At 43.2% G+C, this 26,123-nt stretch overlaps 1 protein-coding gene across 1 annotated transcript in view; it reads left to right on the top strand.

Moving 5' to 3' along the window:
- LOC122939065 (maternal DNA replication licensing factor mcm6) overlaps positions 1–26,123 on the top strand; it is a 120,696-nt gene that overhangs the window by 63,312 nt on the left and 31,261 nt on the right. Inside the window, exons 6-10 of the mRNA XM_044295011.1 lie at positions 10,913–11,058; positions 11,139–11,289; positions 14,975–15,116; positions 19,557–19,698; positions 22,601–22,708. Coding sequence (XP_044150946.1) covers positions 10,913–11,058; positions 11,139–11,289; positions 14,975–15,116; positions 19,557–19,698; positions 22,601–22,708 — 689 coding nt within the window. The remainder of the gene's footprint in view (positions 1–10,912; positions 11,059–11,138; positions 11,290–14,974; positions 15,117–19,556; positions 19,699–22,600; positions 22,709–26,123) is intronic.

The raw sequence follows: 26,123 nt of genomic DNA, 5'->3' as shown, positions 1-26,123 counted from the left end.
GAAGTCAATGGCGGTTCGCCCGTTCGAACATTTGCGAAAATTCGCGAACTGAAAATTTTATGTTTGACATCTCTAGTGGTGCCCACCCGGTTTCAGCCAGTTAAGGCTCCACCACCTCAGCCAAAGGGAGTGGTCTGTCATTCTCATCTTCTGCTGGTCCAGATGCTCCTGCTCCTCCTCCGAATGGCGATTGCCAAGAGACAACAGTATGGGTGCACGCATCCAACGGTGCAGAAGCAGAACGTGCTCCTGTCCAAGTTGCTGGTGCTGCAGTCCCTCCCTTTCCAAGTGATGGCTTGTGCCAAGCCGAGGTGGAGAGTCCAGAGCCGTCATTTCTTTGCGAAAGAGGCAGTACCAACCCTGCACAAATATGTAGAACAAAGTCCTTGAGCCTGTCGGTGTGTGCCAAAGTGCATGGCAGTGCCAACGTGTGGAGCTTTAACTACAATCAGGGACAGTACATGTCCTTTACGGCCTACTGGGTGAATTTGGTTCCTGCACAGCCACACCAGCAACTTGGCCAGGTCACGCCACTTCCGCCTCCATGTTGTCACGCCCTTGGTCCTGTGACAATGTCTGCCTTTGCCTCCTCATCCTTTACCGTGTCTTCAGCCTCCACTGCAGGGACAAGTCACAATGCACCTCCAGCATACCACATCTGCAGGGCTCGGCGGTGTCACGCCGTTCTGCACCTAGTTTGCCTTGGAGAACGGAGTCACAAAGGGGAGGAACTGCTCTGTGTGATGCATCAAGAAATTGAATCCTGTTTTTCTCCGCATCAACTGAAAATCAGAACCATGCTGACCAACAATGGGAAAAACAATGGCACAAGTGTTCAATCTGGTTGTCAAGCGATTCCCAAAGTCTTCCACCCATTTGCAAGGCCAGTAAACTTTACATGCAGTTTATCCCCTCATACACCGCAAAGCACACCCTCCTTGAGCTGCAGCGGCAGAACGGCATCCCCCCAACATAGGCTGCTATGTGACGTTTCCACCCGTTGGACTGACTATACGAACAGAGAAAGGCCATCAACTATTTCTTGATGATGCAAGCGGCTAGGAGTACTCCACTGTGTAACTTCGATGGCAGCCAGTGGAAGCTCATGCGTGACACCTGCTGTTTGCTCAGGCCCTTTTGAGGAGGCCACATTATTTGTCAGTCACCAGGACTATGGAATGAACGTCATTCCACTGCTTCATGTCTTGGAACAGATGCTAGTAACTATGGCTGGTCAGGGGATAGGAGATGTGGCGCCTTGATCTCACAGCCACATGAGCCCTGTGGGGGCTGGACTGGAATAGGAGGAGGACATTGGAGCACAGGCAATGTGTAGCAGAAGCAGCCAGAGGAGCCAGGGTGATGAGGAAAACGAGACAGAGGACCTGGACACAGAGTAGCAGTATGCAGTGGATATTGAGGCAGGGAGTCCCTCAGAGTCACTTGCACAAATGGCCCAATGCATGTTCGCTTGCGTAGTGACAGCCGAATTGTTAACATTCGGCAGAGGGGTGACTTCTGGCTCTACACCTTGTTTGACCCTTGAACCGGGCCAGAATGGGGGCCTCTTTTACACCCACCGAATGGGAGGACAAACTGAACTACTACAGAGACATCGTATGTAGTCAGTTGGCCACTAACTATCGTGCGCCATCATCCATCCTCTCGCAGGTCTGACCGGGGGGCCCTCTGCGCTCACATTCCACTGCTATGGTGCTGGGATGGGGTGGGGCGGCAGTATCAGTTCCATCAGCAGCAGCCTGAGTCTACAGTCACTTATGAGTAGCTTTCTTCAACTGCATAGTGAAGAATCTACTCACCAGAAGCAGCAGGTAGACCTGGAGCAGGTGTTGGCCTACTTGGACAGCATCCTGAAACCCAACATTGAATATCAGCTGGACTACTGGGTAGCAAAACTGGATTTGTGGCTGCAACTAGCAGAGTTTGCCCTGGAAAAGCTGTCCTGCCCAGCCAGTAGTGTGGCATCAGTGTGGGTTTTTAGTGCGGTGGGGGCAATAGTTACCCCAAGGAGAACTCTCCTGTCCAACCAAAATGGGGAGAGACTTACCTTTTTTGTCTAAATTAGTTGAGCGAACACCTGGATGTTCGGGTTCGAGAAGTTCGGCGAACTTCCTGGAAATGTTCGGGATCCGAACCCGACCCGAACTTCGTCCCGAACCCCATTGAAGTCAATCGGGACCCGGACTTTTCGGCACTAAAAAGGCTGTAAAACAGCCCAGGAAAGGGCTAGAGGGCTGCAAAAGGCAGCAAAATGTAGTTAAATCCCCTGCAAACAAATGTGGATAGGGAAATGAATAAAAATAAAAATTAACCAATATCAATAGGAGAGAGTTCCCATTGCAGAGAATCAGGCTTCATGTCACCCAACACTGGAACAGGCCACTATCAGATATTTTTAGGCCCCGGCACCCAGACAGAGATCCCATAGCAGAGATTCGATTCAGGCTTCATGTCGGAGCGGAGATTCAGGCTTCATGTCGGAGCGGAGATTGTTCCCCTGTGACATTTGGGAATGCTCTCAGTAGTGCATCTACCAATGTGCGCTTGTACTTTGCACATTTTCCTATCGCGCTCCAGTGCAGGAAGTAAGGTGGGCACATTGTCTTTGTACCGGGGATCCAGCAGGGTGGCAACCCAGTAGTCCGCACACGTTAAAATGTGGGCAACTCTGCTGTCGTTGCGCAGGCACTGCAGCATTTAGTCGCTCATGTGTGCCAGGCTGCCCAGAGGCAAGGACAAGTTGTCCTCTGTGGGAGGCGCATCCTCATCGTCCTGCGTTTCCCCCCCAGCCACGCACCAGTGATGGGCCCGAGCTGTGTTGGGTGCCACCCTGCTGTGAACATGCTTCGTCCTTGTCGTCCTCCTCGTCCTCCTCTCTCCGCTCTAAGTGTTTTCTCAAGGAGACATAGAAGTGGTATTGTAACGCTGATAACGGCGTCATCGCCACTGGCCATGTTGGAGTACTCGAAACAGCGCAACAGGGCACACAGGTCTCGCATGGAGGCCCAGTCATTGGTGGTGAAGTGGTGCTGTTCCGCAGTGCGACTGACCGGTCCATGCTGCAGCTGAAACTCCACTATGGCCTGTTGCTGCTCGCACAGTCTGTCCAGCATGTGCAAGGTGGAGTTCCACCTGGTGGGCACGTCGCATATGAGGCGGTGAGCGGGAAGGCCGAAGTTACGCTGTAGCACAGACAGGCGAGCAGCGGCAGGATGTGAACGACTGAAGCGCGAACAGACGGCCCGCACTTTATGCAGCAGCTCTGACATGTCGGGGTAGTTATGAATAAACTTCTGCACCACCAAATTCAGCACATGCGCCAGAGCTGCAACGAGATTTCGCCCATTATCGCACACCACCAGGCCGGGCTTGAGGCTCACCGGCAGCAACCACTCGTCGGTCTGTTGTTCTATACCCCGCCACAACTCCTGTGCGGTGTGGGGCCTGTCCCCCAAACATATAAGTTTCAGAATGGCCTGCTGACGTTTACCCTGGGCTGTGCTGAAGTTGGTGGTGAAGGTGTGTGACTGACTGGATGAGCAGGTGGAAGAAGAGGAGGAGGAAGCTGAGTAGGAGGAGGCAAAGAATGTTGCCCTGCGATCCTTGGCGGAAGGACGTGCGCCAAACAGCTCTCCGCCTGGGGCCCAGCCGCCACTACATTTACCCAGTGTGCAGTTAGGGAGATATAGCATCCCTGGCCGTGCTTACTGGTCCACGTATCTGTGGTTAGGTGGACCTTGCCACAGATGGCGTTGCGCAGTGAACACTTGATTTTATCGGATACTTGGTTGCGCAGGGAAGGCACGGCTCTCTTGGAGAAGTAGTGGCAGCTGGGAACAACATACTTTGGGACAGCAAGCGACATGAGTTGTTTGAAGCTGTCTGTGTCCACCAGCCTGAATGATAGCATTTCATAGGCCAGTATTTTAGAAATGCTGGCATTCAGGGCCAGGGATCGAGGGTGCCTAGGTGGGAATTTACGCTTTCTCTCAAACGTTTGTGAGATGGAGAGCTGAACACTGCCGTGTGACATGGTGGAGATGCTTGATGACGGAGGTGGTGGTGTTGGTGGTACATCCCCTGTTTGCTGGGCGGCAGGTGCCAACCTTCCTGCAGAGGAAGAGGCCGAGGTGGCAGCAGCAGAGAGGTAGCAGGGGGAGCCAGAGTTGCTTGTTTACTCCACTGCAGTTCATGCTTTGCATGCAGGTGCCTGGTCATGCAAGTTGTGCTAAGGGTCAGAACGTTAATGCCTCGCTTCATGCTCTGATGGCACAGCGTGCAAACTACTCGGGTCTTGTCGTCAGCACATTGTTTGAAGAATGCCATGCCAGGGAACTCCTTGAAGCTGCCTTTGGGGTGCTCGGTCCCAGATGGCGGTGGTCAGTAGCAGGCAGAGTCTCTTGGCGGCGGGTGTTCTGCTTTTGCCCACTGCCCCCTTTTTTTGCTACGCTGTTGGCTCGGTCTCGCCACTGCCTCTTCCTCCGAACTGTGAAAGTCAGTGGCATGACCTTCATTCCATGTGGGGTCTAGGACCTCATCGTCCCCTGCATCGTCTTCCACCCAGTCTTGATCCCTGACCTCCTGTTCAGTCTGCACACTGCAGAAAGACGCAGCAGTTGGCACCTGTGTTTCGTCATCATCAGAGACATGCTGAGGTGGTATTCCCATGTCCCTCATCAGGAAACATAAGTGGTTGTGCGTCAGTGCATTCTATGTCTTCCACCGCTGGGGAAGGGCTAGGTGGATGCCCGTGGGAAACCCTGCCAGTGGAGTCTTCAAACAGCATAAGAGACTGCTGCATAACTTGAGGCTCAGACAGTTTCCCTGATATGCATGGGGGTGATGTGACAGACTGATGGGCTTGGTTTTCAGGCGCCATCTGTGCGCTTTCTGCAGAAGACTGGGTGGGAGATAATGTGAACGTGCTGGATCCACTGTCGGCCACCCAATTGACTAATTCCTGTACCTGCTCAGGCCTTACCATCCTTAGAACGGCATTGGACCCCACCAAATATCGCTGTAAATTATGGCGGCTACTGGGACCTGAGGTAGTTGGTACACTAGGACGTGTGGCTGTGGCAGAACGTCCACGTCCTCTCCCAGCACCAGAGGGTCCACTAACACCACCACAACCATGTCCGAGTCCGCGTCCCTTACTAGATGTTTTCCTCATTATTACCGTTCACCACAATAAGAAAAAAAATATTTGGTCCAATGTATTGAATTCAAATTCAGGCCTTTTTGTTTACAGATGCCTAACACTATCTATCTGGCTATCTATTTACACTAATACAGGCACAGCAGTAACGACAGATTAAGGCTACTTTCACACTAGCGTTCAGAGTGGATCCGTCTGAGTCGGATCCGCTCATATAATGCAGACGGTGGCTCCCTTCAGAACGGATCCGTCTGCATTATATTGTTAAAAATTTTCTAAGTGTGAAAGTAACCTGAACGGATCCGTCCAGACTTTACATTGAAAGTCAATGGGGGACGGATTCATTTGAAGATTGAGCCATAGTGTGTCATCTTCAAACGGATCCGTCCCCATTGACTTGCATTGTAAGTCTGGATGGATCCGCTTGCCTCCGCACGGCCAGGCGGACACCCGAACGCTGTAAGCAGCGTTCAGGTGTCCGCCTGCTGAGCGGAGCGGAGGCTGAACGCTGCCAGACTGATGCATTGAAACGGAGCTCACAAGCGGACACCCGAACGTTAGTGTGAAAGTAGCCTTAGCTGCATATAAATTGTAGGCCTAGTATTTAGGCCCTGGATGACAGGTATACGTTTGCGGACAGAATTAGACTTGGAAATGCACGGTAGCGTGTGAAGTTGAGGATGACCCTATCCGCACCTTCAATCTAATATACCCTTTTATGGATAGATTTAAAGTTGGCCTGATACAGCAGAAACCACTGATTTAGGGAATTGCTAAGTTGGGAATTGTATTTCAACCCAGAACAAAAATATATCCTTTGCCAGACAGCAGACAGTATTACAATTGGCTAGCCACAGCTGAAACACCAGATTTAGGGTACTGCTTATTTTGGCAATTGTATTTCATCCCTCAATAAAATGGCAAGCACAGCCAAGCCCCTGATGTAGGATATAGCAAAAAAAAAAAAAACACACACTATTGATGGTTAAATGGACTTGGTGGCAGCTTGTGCTGGCGCACCACAAGACACAAAATGGCCGCCGATCACCCCAGAAAAAAGTGACTGAAAAACGCTCTGGGCAGCCTAAAAACAGTGAGCAATTGAATAGCAGAAGATGAATGATTCACAGCTGTAGATCGATCACTTCATTAAGTGTTTTTGCTGAGTAAATCCCTGTCTAGTGCCTAATCTCGCCCTAACAGCAGCTGCATCCTCTCCCTACACTGATCAGCGCAGAGTGACGTGCGGCGCTACGTGACTCCAGCTTAAATAGAGGCTGGGTCACATGCTGCACTGGCCAATCACAGCCATGCCAATAGTAGTCATGGCTGTGATGGCCTCTTGGGGCAAGTAGTATGACACTTGTTGATTGGCTGCTTTGCAGCCTTTCAAAAAGCGCCAAGAAAGCACCGAACCCGGACTTTTACGAAAATGTTCGGGTCCGTGTCGCTGACACCCCAAAATTTGGTACGAACCCAAACTATACAGTTCGGGTTCGCTCTTTCCTAGTCAAGATGAATCGGGCGTGAATCGGCCAGGATTTCCAACCACCAATTCCTGATGCATCAGACTAGATCATCCATGGTGTCACACCAATGCTTTGATAATAGACCGGTTTCTTCTGGCTATCTGCCTCAGCTACTACTCTGATGCTGCAACCGCCTGATGCCACACATCTGATGCTAAGTGCTCCTTATTTCACCCATCTTTATCAGCGGGTACTGGTATTGCCACCCACTCTGTTACCGGGTCACTTTGTGGTCTCCTGATGCAGCTGCTGCTGCTATATCCAAACTATGTCACCTTTCCACGCTGTAGTTTCCTGATGCTGCCGCCACCTTCAAACTATGTAAACTTGACACTATGTTGTCTTCTCTTGCTGCTGCCATATTTACACTAGGTCACCTTGCCACTCTGCAGTATCCTGCTGCTGCAGCCATCTCCACATTGTCACCTTGCTGCTCTGTGGCCTCCTGATGCTGCCGTCACCTTCAGACTCTGTCAACGTGCCATTCTGTGGTCTCCTCATGCTACTACCACCTCGCCACTATGTCATAGGGCCACTCTGTGGACTTCTCATGCTGTTCCCACCCTCCCCACTTTGACTGGGCCACTATTTTGCTTTTCAGCCTGGCTGACATGATTTATTTGACCTTTCTTCTGATATGTCAGAAGGAAGGAAAAATGCGATTCATAACTGATCCTGTCTGTGTAGTAGCTGTAAGGCCTGTATGGTCCCATCAGAATTTGCTTATGATTTGGCAGAAAAAACACAGAAGACATGCAAATATTCCATTCACATGTCATCTGTTTTACATCCATTTTTTTTATTCATTTTTGTGGGCATTAGCAATACTGATGGATTTTTAAGCAAATACTGACAGAGTGAAGGTGTATGCTCCACAGACGAGATCCGTTTTTTTTGTGGGTTATTGTTCTGATGGATCAGAGGAGGGTCAAATTAATCAGCGACGTCAACAGAAACTTACTGCCGACACCCTCTCCACTCTGTCCGGGGGGGGCTCTACTTGTATAAGCGTTTAATAGAACAGGTTCTGTAGACATCTATGTGGAATTAGCTGGCGACAGCGTAAAAGGAGTGTGCTTCTACTTTATGCTAACATCAACCTGTAAGGCTATGTTCCTACTTGAGTTGAATTTTTTAAACATTTGCTCATCTCTAACCCTAATGATGATAATCTAGGTGTGCACATCCCCCAAGCCACCCAACTCGAATCAAGCAATTTTTCAGACTTTTTGGCTCAGTCAGATGAATGTCTCATTGCACACAAGGCTACCATTGTAAGGTATATAGCCTTTAAGTGATTGTCTGTCTGTTATGTTTATTGTGAGTTATAGGTAATTATTTTCAAAATAAAATATAGCATCTATAAAAATAAATTGATGGGTAGAAAAATACTAGTAATAAGTTGATTAATGATAGATAAAACAATAACTATAAAAAGAAAAGGTATGGATGATGGCATAATAAAGATTAAGAGTAGCTATATACAAATCCCTAGTGGACCCTATTTTGGTATGGGTATACAAACGCAACTAGAAAAAGCCCTAGGGCTAGGTACCCAAACTTGACCCAGATAATCTTTCCCTATAAAACATAACCTTCACTGAAATCTATTAAAACTGCTTTGTGAGCTAAATCAAAGGGTTAAAATTCTGCTATAACCAGTCCGTGTACCAATTGTGTTTTGTGTGGTACTTGATTAGTAGCTGGCAGGGATTTTCACTATCCTCATGATGCTGCCATATCAATGTAATCAGTCTTAAGTTGGTATTAAACATGACCATGTTTACCAGTTTTAATATCGCATTAAAGAATTAATTGTCAATCGAAAGGCATCATCTATATTGCTCAGTGTCCTTGTCCCAAAATTGATATGGGCAAAACAATACAAGCGTTTAGGCAACGCATCTGCCAACACGTCGGCAGTATAAATACTAAAGCAGACACTGCCATATCCAGACATGTGAGACTTTTCCATGACAGTAATCCCAGGTGTCTGAGATTTTGGGGTATATGCAAAAAGTCAATTGAGAAAAGGAAACTTTGATAGAATCCTATTACAGGAAGAAACAAAGTGGATCTACAAACTGGATAGTCTAAGTCCAAAAGGCCTAAATGAGGGCTTTACTTGTGCATCATTCTTGTAAATGCTGAAGACCACTTTTCAATATGTAATAATAAAATATTAGAAGTAAGCAATGTGTGTTGCCCATAGATGGCCTGCATATATTTTTGCCTCATGTATATTAATAATCATGAGAGAGCTGGTACTGTCGTATACTCACCTGGGGTCCTCCTTGATATTTTGCTCTACATTGCATTAAATTCGAACACCACAATAATACCAATAATACAAACACCACCAACCTCTACTGCTTTTTGCGCATTATTATATACCTTATTACCACTTATGAAGTTTGCACTTTTGTAAGCACTGTGCATTTCCTCTGACTGAGGCCAATGTCTGACTGTATTAAACTCACCAACTCACTAATAAGTGTCCAGCACTGGTGTAATTTCAGCGCGTGATACAGATGCGCAGGACATGTACTAAAGATAGCAATGGCTGTCGGCATTCAGTTCCCTCAGGTTCTTGCGCACATATTCTCTGCGCATGACTCCTTTACATGCGGGAAAATTTCTAAGTTCCGCTACGGCCTCTTTTTTCGATCTTCTGCGCAGGACGTGCGCAGTATTCACTTACACTCGGCCGGATCTTCAAGTCCTGGCGCAGGAGCACATGAAGTAATGTGGTTGGTTTGACTATTTGTCCATGTGCACACTTGGGATTGGCATCATGTCATATGGCACACCTCCCCAGCAGATCGTTATTGGTGGAGTGTTGGGGAGGAGATATAGTTTAGAGCGATGTTATAGGTGCATCCCATAGTGTTTTTTTCAGACACGGCACGTCTTTCTAAACAAATGGATTATATCCTTGTCAATAAAACAAGTAGGCTATTTATACTTGGTTTGCAACGCCCTCACTCATTGCTGCCCAATACCCCTGATGAAGCCAGTTTAGCTGGTGAAACATGTCGGGGGGGGGGGGGGAGGGAGGGAGGGAGGGGGGGCACAGGCGCAGTTAGTAGGTTTTAGTTGTCTGTTTCCAGTCCAGTGTCTCACAGCTCGCAGATATGTAACCAGTGTATGGTGTTACATTATCAATAGTGAGTTTATCAATTGCCAGTGAACAGAACTGGTAAACATGGTTATGTTTAGTACCAACTTAAGACTGATTACATTGATATATGGTAGCATCATGGGGATAGTGCACATCCCTGCCAGCTACTAATTAAGTACCACACAAACACAATTGGTACACGGACTGGTTATAGCTGAATTTTAACCCTTTGATTTCGCTAACAAAGCAGTTTAAATAGGTTTCAGTAAAGGTAAGGGTACTTTCATACTTGCGACAGAGGATTCCAGCAGGCAGTTGTGTCGCCACAACTGCCTGCCGAATCCGGCAATCCGGACGCAAACGGATGGCATTTGTCAGACTGATTCGGAGGCAGATCAGTCTGGCAAATGCATTGAAATATTGGATCAGTCTCTCCAGTGTCATCTGGCAAAACTGATTCGGTATTTATTTATTTTTTGGCATTTTTAAATGTCTGCGCATGAACAGACCGGAAAACCGGATCAGTTTTGCCGAAACAACACTTAATGCCGGCACTAATACATTTAAATGGAAATTAATGCCGGGGTCGGCATTCCAGCAAGTGTTCAGGATTTTTGTCCGGAGAGAAAACTGCAGCATGCTGTGGTATTTTATCCAGCAAAAAAAACGTAAGAGGGCCTGAACTGATGCATTCTAATGCATCCTGAACAGAATTCTCTTCATTCAGAATGCATTAGAATAAAACTGATCAGTGTGCTGGGAGTTTCACCACAGCTGGAGTGCCAAAGGTTGCTGATCTCTGCCCTAGTGTGATGAGCTGGTTACTTCTGAGAATGCAACAACTTCTCTGCATGTCGGTAGAAATGCTGACTGAGTATGAGATGAGAGAGACAGTGTTACTATAACTGCTGAGGATCAGGAGGGGGTGCTATACTAATAGTATTGGAAAATCTAGGGATATGGGAACTATAATAGTCTGGGTGAATGTAAAAAATGTTTATACTGTAGTTTACTCTACCCCATATTTAGCAACAATATTTTTTTATTGGACAACCCTTTTAATTTATTGAATTCTATTTCTAGATGCACGAATGGAGACTGGAGCCAAAGTATCAGGTGGTGAAGGGTTTAATTCTGAAGGAGTTCAGGGACTAAAAGCCTTGGGAGTCAGAGACTTATCTTATAGACTGGCCTTTTTAGCCTGTTATGTGGGCGCTACAAACCCACGGGTAAGCATACAAGAGTGCAGAATGTGACTTTCTTATAAACTATATTTGCATAAAATGATCACTAAGTATTTTTTCCACAGTTTGGGGGTAAAGATTTGAGGGATGAAGATCAAACTGCAGAAAGTATAAAAAATCAAATGACTGTTCAAGAATGGGAAAAAGTATTTGAGATGAGTCAAGACAAAACCTTGTACCATAATTTATGCACAAGTCTGTTTCCCACAATACATGGTATGGTCTCTAATTTTTGTTTGTAAAGTTTTCACTTGGCACTTGAGCTATCGACTTATATTTGCCATTATATAAGAATTCATAAGTGGCAGATAATGAAGGGGGTCTTATCCCCAATCACTATTGTGTTTTCTGAAGACTGGCTCTCAAATAGTTTGTCTTCTATAGTCAGGTGCACACACTTTCATTTTTATAAAGGTTTTGAATGTGTGAGTGTAAATCTTATACCTTATCTGACCTAGAATTTGCTTGGCTGTGCTCTGCCTGTTGGTCAGAATGATTCTTGACATTATCCTCTGAACCTTTTCATTAACCATCCACAGGATCCGCTATAGTTGGTGGTTTTTCCTCAGTCACACTATACTCTGGCACTAATCAACAATGTTATAAGTATGCAATCACCTCCACTTGCTAGTTAACTAACATGAAGGAATAATACTGGCTTGGTGTCTGGGAGCAGTTTTTCAGTTCAGTCCTAAATATGTTGTCCCACAATAAAAATTCTACGTTTTTAATTGCATGTGATTTAAAAGATAAGCATAACAACTGAGTAATAAAATAAAAAAGGAATCTGTATAGCACCACCTGCTGTTTTTTCTTATCTTTGTCCTGCTCACTGATTTACATCCTCAGTATTTTTTTTTTACACTCATCATGGGATAACCCTTTTAAGCATTGCTGCTTCCAAACATGTTGCTTGTGTGTACTTCTGTTTATGCTCTTCCAGCCATGTCCTCTTGTATGCATACATGGGTTGTTTTCCACTATGTCCTGTGTGGCTCACCTACAAGGTCCATCACTTCCTGCCAAAGGTATAAGCCTATCTCTGAGTGGTGAAATTTCATGGCAGGATACCTGCCACATTTGAAAGATGTATCAAAGACCTGTGCACACAGGGAGTTGTCTCCTCCTTATTGCAGCACCTTCCCTTGTGGTACCCCAGACCTCTCAAGTACATATGTGCAATGAGCAGGACACTAGTACAATGCAGTGGGTCAGAATATATGTGTATAAGTTTATAGTTTGTTTGTGATGCCAATTACAGCTTGCGCAGGTACTGTAGCAGGGCCCTTTAAGATGTTGTAACTCACATACCAGGTGAGGAATGCCAGAGGAGGATAATGTCTCTGTATAGCAGATATGGTAGTGTCAACGGTGTCTCCTACCTTGGTACGGCTGGACTCCTGGATCCTGGCTCACTTGCAATAAATTGAGTCTTGTTAATAGGAGTAATTGAGGAACTTTGGTAGCAGTAAATAAGATCCAAACAGGTAATATGATCCACCTTGTCTTTACTGAATGGCAGTTTTAAATCCATACAAGTTACAGCAATAGTCTTGGGTCCCAGAAGGTATAGGCAATGTATGGCAGGGGTCAGTGTCTCTTCTGCTTCTATACTATGTGCCTGGAGAATCTGGCAGGTATTCATCTTCTGCTCTGTCTGTCTTCTGCTTAGTATGGGCCTAACTAGCTGAGGAGGAATTTGGCTTCTCCTGGACTCTAGGTATTTACTCACAGCTTGGCTCACAGGGAATGCTTCTTCCTTAAGGCTGGAGATGGCTGCTTCTCTTGTCAACCAGCTGAGGCTAATGGCTCAGGATGGGAAGAGTGATCTTTGCCTCAGCCGAGGCTCCATCCTGTCTTGGGATCCCTGTTTCTGGGAGCTCCTCCCAACACAACCTTCCCCTTGCAAGGAGAGCTGGACAAAACTGGCTCTAACTGGGTTTTCCCTCCCTTGCTGCAGGGCGTGGGAAACTCCACTTCCCTTAAGCAGGAGGGAACATACCGGAACTGGAATGTTCCATTCCGAATAGCCATAACATTAAAACTATGCCTACCAACGATGCCGCCACCTGCTGGTAGACCTGAAACATTACAAAGGAAAATATAACATTTAAAATGGTTTCTACTGCACAGTAGTGAATGACATGAGGTAATCGCATCAGCTCACAATATTAATGCTCTTAGCAGATTGTAGCGGGGTAAAAGCGTTAGCAACCCCACTCTGGGATGTTACATATGCAACATACCACATTACATAAATAATCCTGCTAGTCAGCATTAATGCAAGCTACACATTTAAAGAGAACATGTCACCACTCAATTCAATGCAATATGTAGGCAGCATTAAGAACTGAGCAGATTGAAATATAGTTTTGTGGGAAAAGGTTAGGAAAACCTGTAATTTACTTAGTTAAATCTCTGGTCTTTCTGTTCTTGGTTGTATGTGAATTGCATCTCATCACTTATGGCATATCCTGTGTCCCTGAAAACAAAAATAGATGTGTCTGATTTTTATTTTTTTCCTTTTGAGGCATTTGGTACTTGACGAGATTATTTTAGTCTTGATTATCATCATTTCTCAGCTCACAATAAATGGTAATGAGGTGCTGTCAGTGTATTGAGCAATAGACATTTATTAGTTATAATGTTTGTTCATTCATCATGGTTTTCCAATTTGTCAGTAAAAAAATGTTGGCTGTCTGTGATTTTGGGTTAAGTCGTCCAGAAAAAATAAAAATTCTAGTTGGCAACCCTGTGATAGGTGTGCATAGGGGCAGTCTTAGAAGGGTTCTGTATTTTATTTTATTTTTTAAACTGGTGATCTATCCTCTGGATAGATCATCAGTATCTGATCAGCGGGGGTCCGACACCTGGGACCTCTGCCGATCAGCTGTTTGAGAAGTCAGCGGTACTGGCAGTAGAGCCATAGCCTTCTCGCTGTTTACTGCAGGCCCAGTGACGTCACAACTAGTATCAATGGCCTGAGTGGGGTTAAGCTCTGTTTACTTGAATAGACCTTAGCAATTCGCATACAACTCCATTGCTATGTTTCTGCCTCCATTGCCATATTTCAGCCCTGATTATCAAGCCCCATGCCATATTTCAGCCCCCATATCAGCTTCCATTGCCATGTTTCAATTTCCATGCCTCTCATCAGTCACAGAACACAAAACAAAAAAAAAAACACTTGCCTCTCCTGCTCCCGGATGCCGCCGCTCCTCACCTACATTGCGATCCTCTTCATCCTGCTATTGACTGTACTGTGAACCATCGCGCACAGCGCAAGGTCACGGAGTGTCCTCACGCTGTGCGCAGCCACTGCACAGCCGACGACCAGGAAGCTGTGAGTACATAGCCTTCACCACTTCCCGGTCCTCCGGTACTATTGAGCGCTTCCATCACGGAAGTGCTCATTAGTATTCACCCCATAAGACTCAGGGGTATTCCCCCCCCCCCCCCCCGCTTTTGGTCTTATGGGGTGAAAAATATGGGTAAGTAGCAAACACTTAAAGCTATACTAAAGCTAATGTCATGTAACAGTTCACTTCTGTGAAGTAACTATTGCAGCATGGGTAATCATAACCCGCAGCAACAGTGCTTTATGCACAGAATACATGGTTGCACTTTGTTTTAACCCTCTTATAAGTTGTTGTTGGATCTGATAAATTGCAGTTTCACATATTTCCTTTAAAAGTAATGCTTGATTACTAATGTTAGTTATTAGGCTACACATGTTAGTTTTATTTGAACTTGTAATGTTGCATTTGTCATTGAGGCATTTGTTCTTATGATACACTTGAGTTAAATTTTTATTTTGATTTTTTTACATAGAACATCTAATTTGTATTATAATTATTTTTAATGGGCTGCTTTTAATTTTGACTTTGCTATGGTTTCTTAGGAAATGATGAAATAAAGAGAGGTGTACTTTTAATGTTATTTGGAGGTGTACCTAAAAAAACAATGGAAGGTACTTCTCTGAGGGGCGACATTAATGTGTGCATTATTGGAGATCCAAGTACATCTAAGAGCCAATTTCTAAAGTAAGAATTTAACACTATATTTTTGAATGAAGTTTTAGTCTGCTAGATTTTGCTCCTACAGGTTCACTGAGCTAACAACTTCAATGTGAAGTGCTTTGTGCACAGAGCTGTTACACAATCCCTTCCCTCTGCTTTGAGTGACAGTTGGATTGGTCTACTGGTTGGATAAGCAGTGAGGACATATTAACTATGGTAGACTGTTCCCCATATTGAATATTTTATATTAGTCTATTTTAAGGCTCCTGTAAACAGGGTTTCTTTTCTGCATTTTTAAAAGCGTTGAAAACACAATAAAAAAATTGTACCATTTTGGTCATATTTGCAATTTTTTTCACTGCTTCACAACCCCAGACATATCTGTGCATCCAACATGCATATTTCTACCTCAAATAAAAGTTTGAAGATTTATATTTTATTTTATTTATTTCATGATATGGTAAATTAAATGCTGCCACTAACATTTTTTAAATTGTCCCACAAAAAAATAAGTCCTCATCTTGCTATATGAACAAAAAAGTAAGTCTTAGTTTTTGGAAGATGGTGAGAAAAAAATAAAAAAAAAAACTTAAATTTGGTTAGCTCCTTAAGGATTTAAAGGCTATGTAAACCTTGGGGGAATTTTTTATTTTATTTTTTATTACTGCATTGCACTGTCTTTTCCATCATTTGGGGAGCTGACGGGCTCCTTATCTCTGCTCTCTGACATTATAAACACTCATTATAGCTCAGTTCTTATCTTACTGATAAGAATGTGTCTTAAATAAGTGTTTATGACCTCTTAGTAGTTTAGAGATGAGGGTAATTAGATGACTGGCACAAAGCAAAAGTGAAAGTACCAGTGACCCTTTTAGGCTAGATCTGTTTCAGGGCTCTCACAAGCGGATCAGTTCAGCCCCAATGCATTCTGAATGGATAAGGATCCGTTCAGAATGCATCAATTTGGCTGCGTTTGGTCTCCGTTGTGTTTTTTAGATGGTCACTAAAACGCAGCTTGCAGCGTTTTGGTGACCGTCTGACTATAAGGAGCCAAACGGATCCGTCCTGACTTACAATGTAAGTCAATGGGGACGGATCCGTTTTTCACTGACACAATATGGTGCAATTGAAAACGGATCTGTCACCCTATGACTTTCAATGTAAGTTAAGACGGATCTGTTTTATCGTAAACTTTTTTTTTTCAAGGAATAATGCAAACGGATCCGTTCTGAATGGATTCAAACATTTGCATTATTGGTGCGGATACAAGACGGATCCGCACCGAACGCATGTGTGAAAGTAGCCTAAGAAAAACAGTTGGCTCAATATTTTTAATAAAGCCCAATTGAAAATCATTTTTAGCCAAAAATGAGTAAAATGCAATCGTAAACAAAGCCTTGCACTGACCCCCAAATAAGGCAAAACTGAAAGGGAAAAATGTATTTATTGAGGTGTTTTTTTCTTGCAATTTACACAAAGTATGCATGCTTTGCAGAACATTTTATCAAATTTTTAAATACTTTTTTTTTATGCCTTGTTTGACAAATGGTCGTGGGAAATGCATTTACATGCTCAGAATTTTGTATTTATTTTTTGTTTGTTTTTTAAGTTAAACTGCACAATCTTTTAGGTGGCATAAACTTATTTTTGTTTTGGTTTCTGATTATGTTCTTTCCCCTATATGGTTACGGGGCTGCCTGCTGGCCTGAGTAGCTAACAGCATTCTGAGATATCCTTTACTGCAGCCACATAAGAACCTGTATTCTGTACATGTTCGCTGACTTCGAGAGATTTCTATGAAAATGTTTTCTAAGCATGCTATGTCTCCTATGCTGAAGTCATTGTGCAGGGTGGTGTAAGAGGATTTGGCCATCTCTGGCATTCCAGCCGTTCTGTTACTGCAACACCAAGCATGCTCCATTTACGCATGTGGGAGTTTCAAGAACAACCAAGCAAATCTACATGCTAGGAGTTGTAGTTTCACCAGGTACAAAGGCGCTCCTGAAATGAAAACTGCAACATTTTAGGTGTTTGTTTTTTAATCCCCTAAGGATGCTACCTAGCTTGGTACTTAAATTGATCCTGTAATTTTGAACATGATGATGAAGCCACAGGCTGTCCTGAATATTTTGCTAAACTGTTAGGCCTCTTTCACACGGGCGTCACGTGTGAGGATGTGGGTGCGTTGTGGGAAAATGTGCAATTTTTCATACCCAGACCCAAACCCAGACTTCTTCACAAAAGTTCGTGTTTGGGATCGGTGTTGTGTAAATTTTATTATTTTCCCTTATAACATGGTTATAAGGGAAAATAATAGCATTCTTAATATAGAATACTAAGTAAATGAGGGATGAGGGGTAAAAAAAAAAATACCAAATTTAACTCGCCTCATCCACTTGTTCGCGCAGCCCGGCTTGTCTTCTTTCTTCTTCATTGAGGAATTGGGGAAAAGGACCTTTTGGTGATGTCACTGCGCTCATCACATGGTCCATCACCATGGTGATGGATCATGTGATGGACCATGTGATGAGCGCAGTGACGACACCAAAGGTCCTTTTCTCCCAGGTCCTCGAAGAAGAATAAAAGACAAGCTGGGCTCCGTGAACAAGTGGATGAGGCGAGTTAAATTTTGTATATATTTTTTATTTATTTTTTTACCCCTCCATCCCTCATTTACTTAGCATTCTGTATTAAGAATGCTATTATTTTCCCTTATAACTATGTTGTAAGGGAAAATAATAAAGATCGGGTCCCCATCCCGATCGTCACCTAGCAACCATGCGTGTGAAAATCGCACCGCATCTGCACTTGTTTCGGATGCTTGCGATTTTCACGCAGCCCCATTCACTTCTATGGGACCTGTGTTGCGTGAAAAACTATAGAATGCTGCCATTTTCACACAACGCACAAGTAATGCGTAAAAATCACTGCTCATGTGCACAGCCCCGTAGAAATGAATGGGTCCGGATTCAGTGCTGGTGCAATGCATTCACCTCACGCGTTGCACCAGCACGGAAAACTCGCCCGTGTGAAAGGGGCCTTAGTGTCCCTCATATCACTACTAGAGATGACTGATGGAGATGAACAAATCAGTCATCCCTTTAAGCAGAGGTCTATACTGGAGACGGTTCCCCCAAAGCGGGGGGGGTGTTCCACTTGCTGCTTGACTGACAGATTTGGACATCTTGGTCAGGATCTAACAATCTTAGAAATCTTAGAGTTGGGAATTAACAGTGTAAAACCTCCTTTTACTTTTACATTTAGCTGTATCCGGATTTTGGAAGCTTGGAATGCCAAAGCCTATATATTGATCTGCTATAAAACCAGAGATATGAGTAGCTAAAGCAGATATTAAGATAGTAGGGACCCACCTAATAAATTCCACAAAATGTTAAAAATGCTGTTGTTGTTGTTTTTTTTTTTTTTTGCTTTTAATCCTGCTTAATTTAAAATGTAATACACTATATGTACCCCAAAATGGTTCCTAACAAACCTACAGCTAATCCTGCAAAATTTAAGAGAAAAAAAAGAAAAAAAAATTAAGGAAAAAAATTTGACTGCTGGAACACACAGGTTAATGGTTACTAGTCCTTATGGCTAAAAAGGTCACTAAAGGGTTAAAAATTGTGGCCCCGAGTCTTTGCCCAACAAGATAACTTGCTTTAATGTAATTTAGGTTGAAATCAAAATTCCTAATTAATAAACATAACTTAAAATAAATATAAAATGCAAACATAATAAACTTGCCAATAGGTCAAATTGTTATGTCCTCACTTTGTAAAAATCCAGCAGCTCCTAATGTCAGATATTCTTTATTTGGGAATGTTTATAAAACAAATCAGTCACTATACATACTCCATAAAGTATATATAGAGGAAGATGGCTATATTTACTCCAGCAACGCACACGCCCGCCAGCTACAGTATGTGGTGCATGCACATTGAAGCCAGATGTTGTGACTGGGCATATACCAGAAATGTGTTTGATCTGCACATGTGCAAGGGGATGGTGTTTGCTGTGATGGGGGGGGGGGGGGGGGGGGGAGGATGTCAGTCAAGGTGTAGTTGGTGGGGTTCCAGCAATAAATGCTTTACTTCAAGGGGGAAAGCTCAGCCCCCTTTGACTTGAAAAAGCTATGGATTAAACCTTGAGAGCAACATGAGCAAATTGAAGGTACTATTGTCAGTTTAGATCCCAAAAACTAGCTGACAGGTTCTCTAGCAGGGCAATCTACAGCATTTTTGAAACTGTCATATTTCCTCGGTCCAAACAGCGACCTGGGTTGCATTTAACCCTTTGGATTATAATCTGTCTGCTGCTGAAATGGAACTTGAAGGTAATTCAATTAGTAATTAAGTTGTTTTTTGTTTTGTTTTTGTTGACTCTGGACTGTCTATACATAATTCTGGCAGAAAATACATTAGTGCATGTTAAAAACATTACCATTTTTCATTTCTTCGGCAGGCATGTGGAAGAATTTAGTCCACGAGCAGTGTACACCAGTGGGAAAGCTAGCAGTGCTGCTGGTCTGACCGCTGCTGTTATAAAGGATGAAGAATCTCATGAATTTGTCATTGAAGCTGGAGCATTGATGCTTGCAGATAATGTATGTGGTTAATCCAAAAGAGAACTCTGCACTCCTTGTAGTTCAATCTATGCAGTGATTTTATTGTGAAGGCAATCCAATCTGTATTGTATTGGTTCATTCTCACAAGGACCTTTTTTAACCACCTCCGGACCGCCTAACGCAGGATCGCGTTCCGAAGGCGGCTCACTGAGGCACAGTCACGCATCGGCACGTCATCTCGCGAGGTGCTGTCACTTATTAACCCCTTATTAACACCTGATAACCCCATATAGACTCCCTGATCACCCCCCTATGATTGATCACCCCCCTGTCATTGATTTCCCTCCTGTAAGGCTCCATTCAGACGTCCGTATGTGTTTTACGGATCCATGGATAGGATCAGCAAAACACATACGGACGTCTGAATGGAGCCTTACAGGGGGGTGATCAATGACGGGGTGGTGATCACCCCCCTGTCATTGATCACCCCCCCCTGTAACGCTCCATTCAGTAATTCTTTTTGGCACAAGTTAGCAGAAATTGATTTTTTTTTTTTTTTTTTTTTTTTCCTTACAAAGTCTCATATTCCACTAACTTGTGACAAAAAATAAAATCTCACATGAACTCACCATACCCCTCACGGAATCCAAATGCGTAAAATTTTTTAGACATTTATATTCCAGACTTCTCATGCTTTAGGGCCCCTAAAATGCCAGGGCAGTATAAATACCCCACATGTGACCCCATTTCGGGTATTCGCTGAGGGGCATATTGAGTCCATGAAAGATTGAACGTTTTGTCCCAAGTTAGCGGAAAGGGAGACTTTGTGAGAAAAAACAAAATCTATTTCCGCTAACTTGTGCCAAAAAAACAAACTTTTATGAACTCGCCATGCCCCTCATTGAATACCTTGGGGCGTCTTCTTTCCAAAATGGGGTCACATGTGGGGTATTTATACTGCCCTGGCATTTTAGGGGCCCTAATGCGTGAGAAGAAGTCTGGGATCCAAATATCTAAAAATGCCCTCCTAAAGGAATTTGGGCCCCTTTGCGCATCTAGGCTGCAAGAAAGTGTCAAACGTGGTATCGCCATACTCAGAAGTAGGGCTATGTGTTTTGGGGTGTCTTTTTACATATACCCATGCTGGGTGAGATAAATATCTCTCTATAATGACAACTTTGTATTAAAAAAAAATGGGAAAAGTTGACTTTTAGAGAGATTTCTCTCACCCAGCATGGGTATATGTAAAAATACACCCCAAAACACATTGCCCTACTTCTTCAGAGTACAGCGATACCACATGTGACACTTTTTTGCAGCCTAGGTGGGCAAAGGGGCCCACATTCTAAAGAGCACTTTTAGGATTTCACAGGGCATTTTTTACACATTTTGATTACTACCTCTCACTCATTAGGGCCCCTAAAATGCCAGGGCAGTATAAGTACCCCACAAGTGAACCCATTTTGGAAAGAACACACCCCAAGGTATTCCGTGAGGGGGATAGCGAGTTCCTAGAATTTTAAAATTTTTTGTCACAAGTTAGTGGAAAATGATGATTTATTTTTAATTTTTTCTTACAAAGTTTCATATTCCACTAACTTGTGACAAAAAAAAAACTTCCATGAACTCACTATGTCCATCACGAAGTACCTTGGGATGTCTTCTTTCCAAAATGGGGTCACATGTGGGTTAGTTATACTGCCCTGGCATTTTAGGGGCCCTAATGCGCGAGAAGTAGTTTGAAATCAAAATGTGTAAAAAAATGCCCTGTGAAATCCTAAAGGTGCTCTTTGGAATGTGGGCCCCTTTGCCCACCTAGGCTGCAAAAAAGTGTCACACATGTGGTATCGCCGTACTCAGGAGAAGTTGGGCAATGTGCTTTGGGGTGTCTTTTTACATATACCCATGCTGGGTGAGAGAAATATTTCTCTAAAAGACAACTTTTCCCATTTTTTTTATACAAAGTTGTCATTTGACAGAGATATTTATCTCACCCAGCATGGGCATGTGTAAAAAGACACCCCAAAACACATTCCCCAACTTCTCCTGAGTACGGCGATACCACATGTGTGACACTTTTTTGCAGCAAAGGGGTCCACATTCTATAGAGCACCTTTAGGATTTCACAGGGCATTTTTTACACATTTTGATTTCAAACTACTTCTCACGCATTAGGGCCCCTAAAATTCCAGGGCAGTATAACTACCCCACATGTGACCCCATTTTGGAAAGAAGACATCCTAAGGTACTTCATAGTGAGTTCATGGAAGTTTTTATTTTTTGTCACAAGTTAGTGGAATATGAGACTTTGCAAGGAAAAAAAAAAATCCACATTTTCCGCTAACTTGTGACAAAAAATAAAATGTTCTATGAACTCACTATGCCCATCAGCGAAAATCTTAGGGTGTCTACTTTCCGAAATGGGGTAATTTGTGGGGGTTTTCTACTGTCTGGGCATTGTAGAACCTCAGGAAACATGACAGGTGCTCAGAAAGTCAGAGCTGCTTCAAAAAGCGGAAATTCACATTTTTGTACCATAGTTTGTAAACTCTATAACTTTTACCCAAACCGTTTTATTTTTTTACCCAAACATTTTTTTTAATCAAAGACCTGTAGAACAATATATTTAGAGAAAAATTTATATAGAAATGTAGTTTTTGTTTGAAAAATTTTACAAAGTGAAAAATGTTGATTAATAACAAAAAAAAAGTTATAATGTCAGCAGCAATGAAATACCACCAAATGAAAGCTCTAAATGAGGTAAAATTCATTTGGCTGGTAAGTTGCATGACCGAGCAATAAACAGTGAAAGTAGTGTAGTGCAGAATTGTAAAAAGTGGTCTGGTCATTAAGGGTGTTTAAGCTAGGGGAGCTGTGGTGGTTAAGAGCAATTTATTACTGCGGTAACATTTCTATGATGTCTTCTTTTTGTCCGGTTCAGGGTGTTTGTTGCATTGATGAGTTTGACAAAATGGATCTGAAGGATCAGGTAGCTATACATGAAGCTATGGAGCAACAGACCATATCAATCACAAAAGCTGGGGTGAAGGTAGGAGATTTTGTAGGTTAAAGAAACTCGTTAAAGAGGGCTTGTCATCATATAAAAAAAAAAATGTGAAAGGTTTTTATATGGGCTAAATAGAACTTTATTTAGCATGGCATTATTTTATCTGCTTGTAAACTCCCAACACACACACACACACACACACACACACACACATTCATGCTCATTAGACAAATTTTAAATGGTTACCTGCAATGGTAGCAATCATTTTGCTTCTCTGCAAGAGGACATTTCTTGCCCCCTTTGATTAGAATCCTGCCTCATCACGATCTTGCAAGATCTGCAAATCTGCGAGACAACGTTGTTTACTAGTTTGTGTGGTAGCAGTGGCAATATCTCACTCATGACTGAGTAAGATCATGTAAAGTTAGTAGACAGAGTGATCACACTGAATAGACTGTGTCGGAGTGGGGAAGAAACCTCCACCTTACCGAGAAGCAAAATAGTCACCATATTTGTGGGTTGCATTTAAAATTTGTATTTTCCAAATGCCCCCCCATCGGCACGACAGGAGGAAGGATACCCCGCCCCCCCAGGGACAGGAAACAACGTGGAGATCTTTAAATACTCCCCTCCCCTTACCTGCTCCAGTTGTTTCCTGTCCCACTGGTACTAGCGTGGAGATCCACCTGTGGGAGTCCTTTGTCCTACAGAAGACCGCCGGCAGTTCGGATAGTATCGGGGGAGCAGGATCGCGGGGTTGCGGTGTGGCCCTCCCTGTCTCTCAGGCGCAAGTCCTCCGGTGAAGGCAGCTCCGGGCAGTGCTTCCTGAGTACAACTCTCGCGAGAGGAGGTGCGGGTCACGTGAGGGCAAGCTCACAGGCGCAGAATAGTGACGTCTTTCCCCTAGACAATGAGCATTTAAAAATTGCGGGAATCGGCAGCGTCCTGAGATGCAGCCTATAACATGTCTGCATCAGGAGAGGACGCAATGCACAGACCCACGGATCCATCCAAGACCGGCAGCCCGGTAAGCTACCCTCCTCTGGAGGGAGATGAAAAATGCTTGAGGTAGCCTGTGTCACTGAGGAGTCAGATTCTTACCTTTCTTTACTGCACTGGATAAGGGACTGTACCTCTCCCTTTTTAATAAACTAGGCAGCCCCTTTTATTAAGCAAGCACTCTGACCTATATCTATAGGTCAGGGAAGCTCAGAAGTCCACAGAATCTCAGCGAGTCAAAAAATGCTCCATTTGTAAAAAAGCCTTACCGTCAGGTTATAAGAAACCACTCTGTTCAAAGTGTATGGAAAAAATTGTTTCGGAAGAGTCCCCTTCCTTATTGGACAACATTAAAAATATAATAAAGGAGGAAGTAAGCAGTGCTGTGGATCAAAAACTAGCCACCACGTCTCAAAAACCTTCTACTTCCATGACCGAGATGTCCGCTACTTTAGAGTCTGAATGTCAGGAAGAGAATTTAGATGAAGGGGAGCTCCTCTCTGGGTCTGAGTCACTTTCCTCTGAGGACAAATCAGGGAGGCCACTCTGCTCCATAGAGGACACCGAAGCCTTGTTGAAAACTATTAGAGCAACCCTAAACTTGGAGAAGTCTAAACAATCCAAAACTATACAGGATTTGATGTTTAAAGGCTTAGGAGAAAAGAGGAAAAGGGTGTTTCCCCTCCACTCTATTACAAAATTAATTAGTAAGGAATGTGCCGATCTGGAAAAAAGACAGCGTCTCTAGGGTCCTGAAAAGGAAATATCCCTTTTCGGAGGAAGATACGTCCTTTTGGGATAAATGTCCTAGAGTGGATGCCACGGTAGCAAAGATTACAAAGAAATCGGCGTTACCCTTTGAGGATTTGAGTCTGTCGGGTATATAAAGCAAATGCTTTATATAAAATATAAAATAAAATAAATTATCGGGTCAAAAGAAAAATTATGCAAACTATATTGACCTGTGAGATGGACATAAACATCTCCAGAAGAGTTCAATCGAGAACCTGATTATTTTTGCGCAATCAGTAAAACAGGGTACAAGTGTCCATGCAAAAATATAAATGGTTTATTATACAAGGCATACTAGTTTAAAATACAAACAAAAATAAATAAAAATAAATTTCAATAATATACAATGATATGCAGTACCCAGAATTCACCACTATGATACCAACAAAACACTACTCAACCAACACAAGAATATTATGCAATACAGCTTTAAATTTGTGAGAGATATACTATCAATGGATTATGTGGTAAACTCAATCAAGAAGATGACAGATACGAGCCCTTGCTCCGTCCAAAAATGATGACCAATCTTCAGATAATGGTAGTATTGCAACAAAACTCATAAATTATTGGCTTGATATCAAACTAGGGAATACAAAGATTCCCAACAGAGTTTCTCCAATATTGTCCCCTTTATTCAGTTATATGCATCGTAACTGAAATCAGAGAAAATACTGATGTAGCAACTAACGTTACACGTCCGCAAATGAGCGGGTATCTGGCTAAGTATCAAGCCAATTAATTTAGATCAATACTACATAAAAACAAAATATACATTACCCAAGGGTCAAGTGATGTGCAGAGTCTTGGGGCAGCCAGCTCTCAAAAGTATCTGGTTTCTTAACCCAAAACTTATCAGATGAACACACCCTCCGAATTTGGAACTTTCCAATCATTGTTGGATGGGTGTGTGCATTGATGAGGAGCATGATGTCATAATACTACCCAGAATGCACTTTTGCTACTGATGTAGTAATAACTGCTCATATCTAGGTGGCACTGTTGTATAAGCAATAAGCATCATACCATTAAATGTTAACTCATACATGCCTGATATTTTCAATACTTTACACCTCTGACATCTGGAGGACTTGTCTTAGGGCCGTAGGACAAACTTTGATACATGAATGTATACTTTGAGGAACATCTAGACAATTCTCACACTGTGGAATTTATGTCCAGATAGGAAAAACAATGAAGCCTCAGAATCTGCAGGTGCGGTGTATCTTCTAACTTTCTAAATGTATAATATATTGTTACAATAACACTAGCTTTTGAACAGCACCGTAATATTCTCATGGAATTACTTTGGCCTACATGAAACTTCATACAAAACAGTGAATATAAATCAACATTGCTCTTAAAGGCAATGAATACCCATTATAACTAAAATAAGTAAATATAACTGTTTAACCTTATGGAAAAGCACAACAGTGTTGTAGAAAAATTAATAGTTGTAATCAGCTTGCATCAAAGTTTGTGTAGGGAAAAAGATAAATCCATTCTTCCTTAGCTGCAGTTAGCGACAGACCCAGGTGCTACCATCTTGATTGAATTCTTGCTGAGCACTCTCCCCGACTTGCTCAGTGTGTTCACTTTTATTTACTAACAAAAGGTGTAAAAGGAGCTGGCCCAAGACAAGGATGCAGGAAGTGATGACATACAG

This window comes from Bufo gargarizans, chromosome 5 (assembly GCF_014858855.1).
Source record: "Bufo gargarizans isolate SCDJY-AF-19 chromosome 5, ASM1485885v1, whole genome shotgun sequence".
In the NCBI taxonomy this organism is placed as follows: Eukaryota; Metazoa; Chordata; class Amphibia; order Anura; family Bufonidae; genus Bufo; species Bufo gargarizans.
Note: the sequence above shows the minus strand (reverse complement) of the source record. Positions and strands in the feature narration are given on the sequence as shown.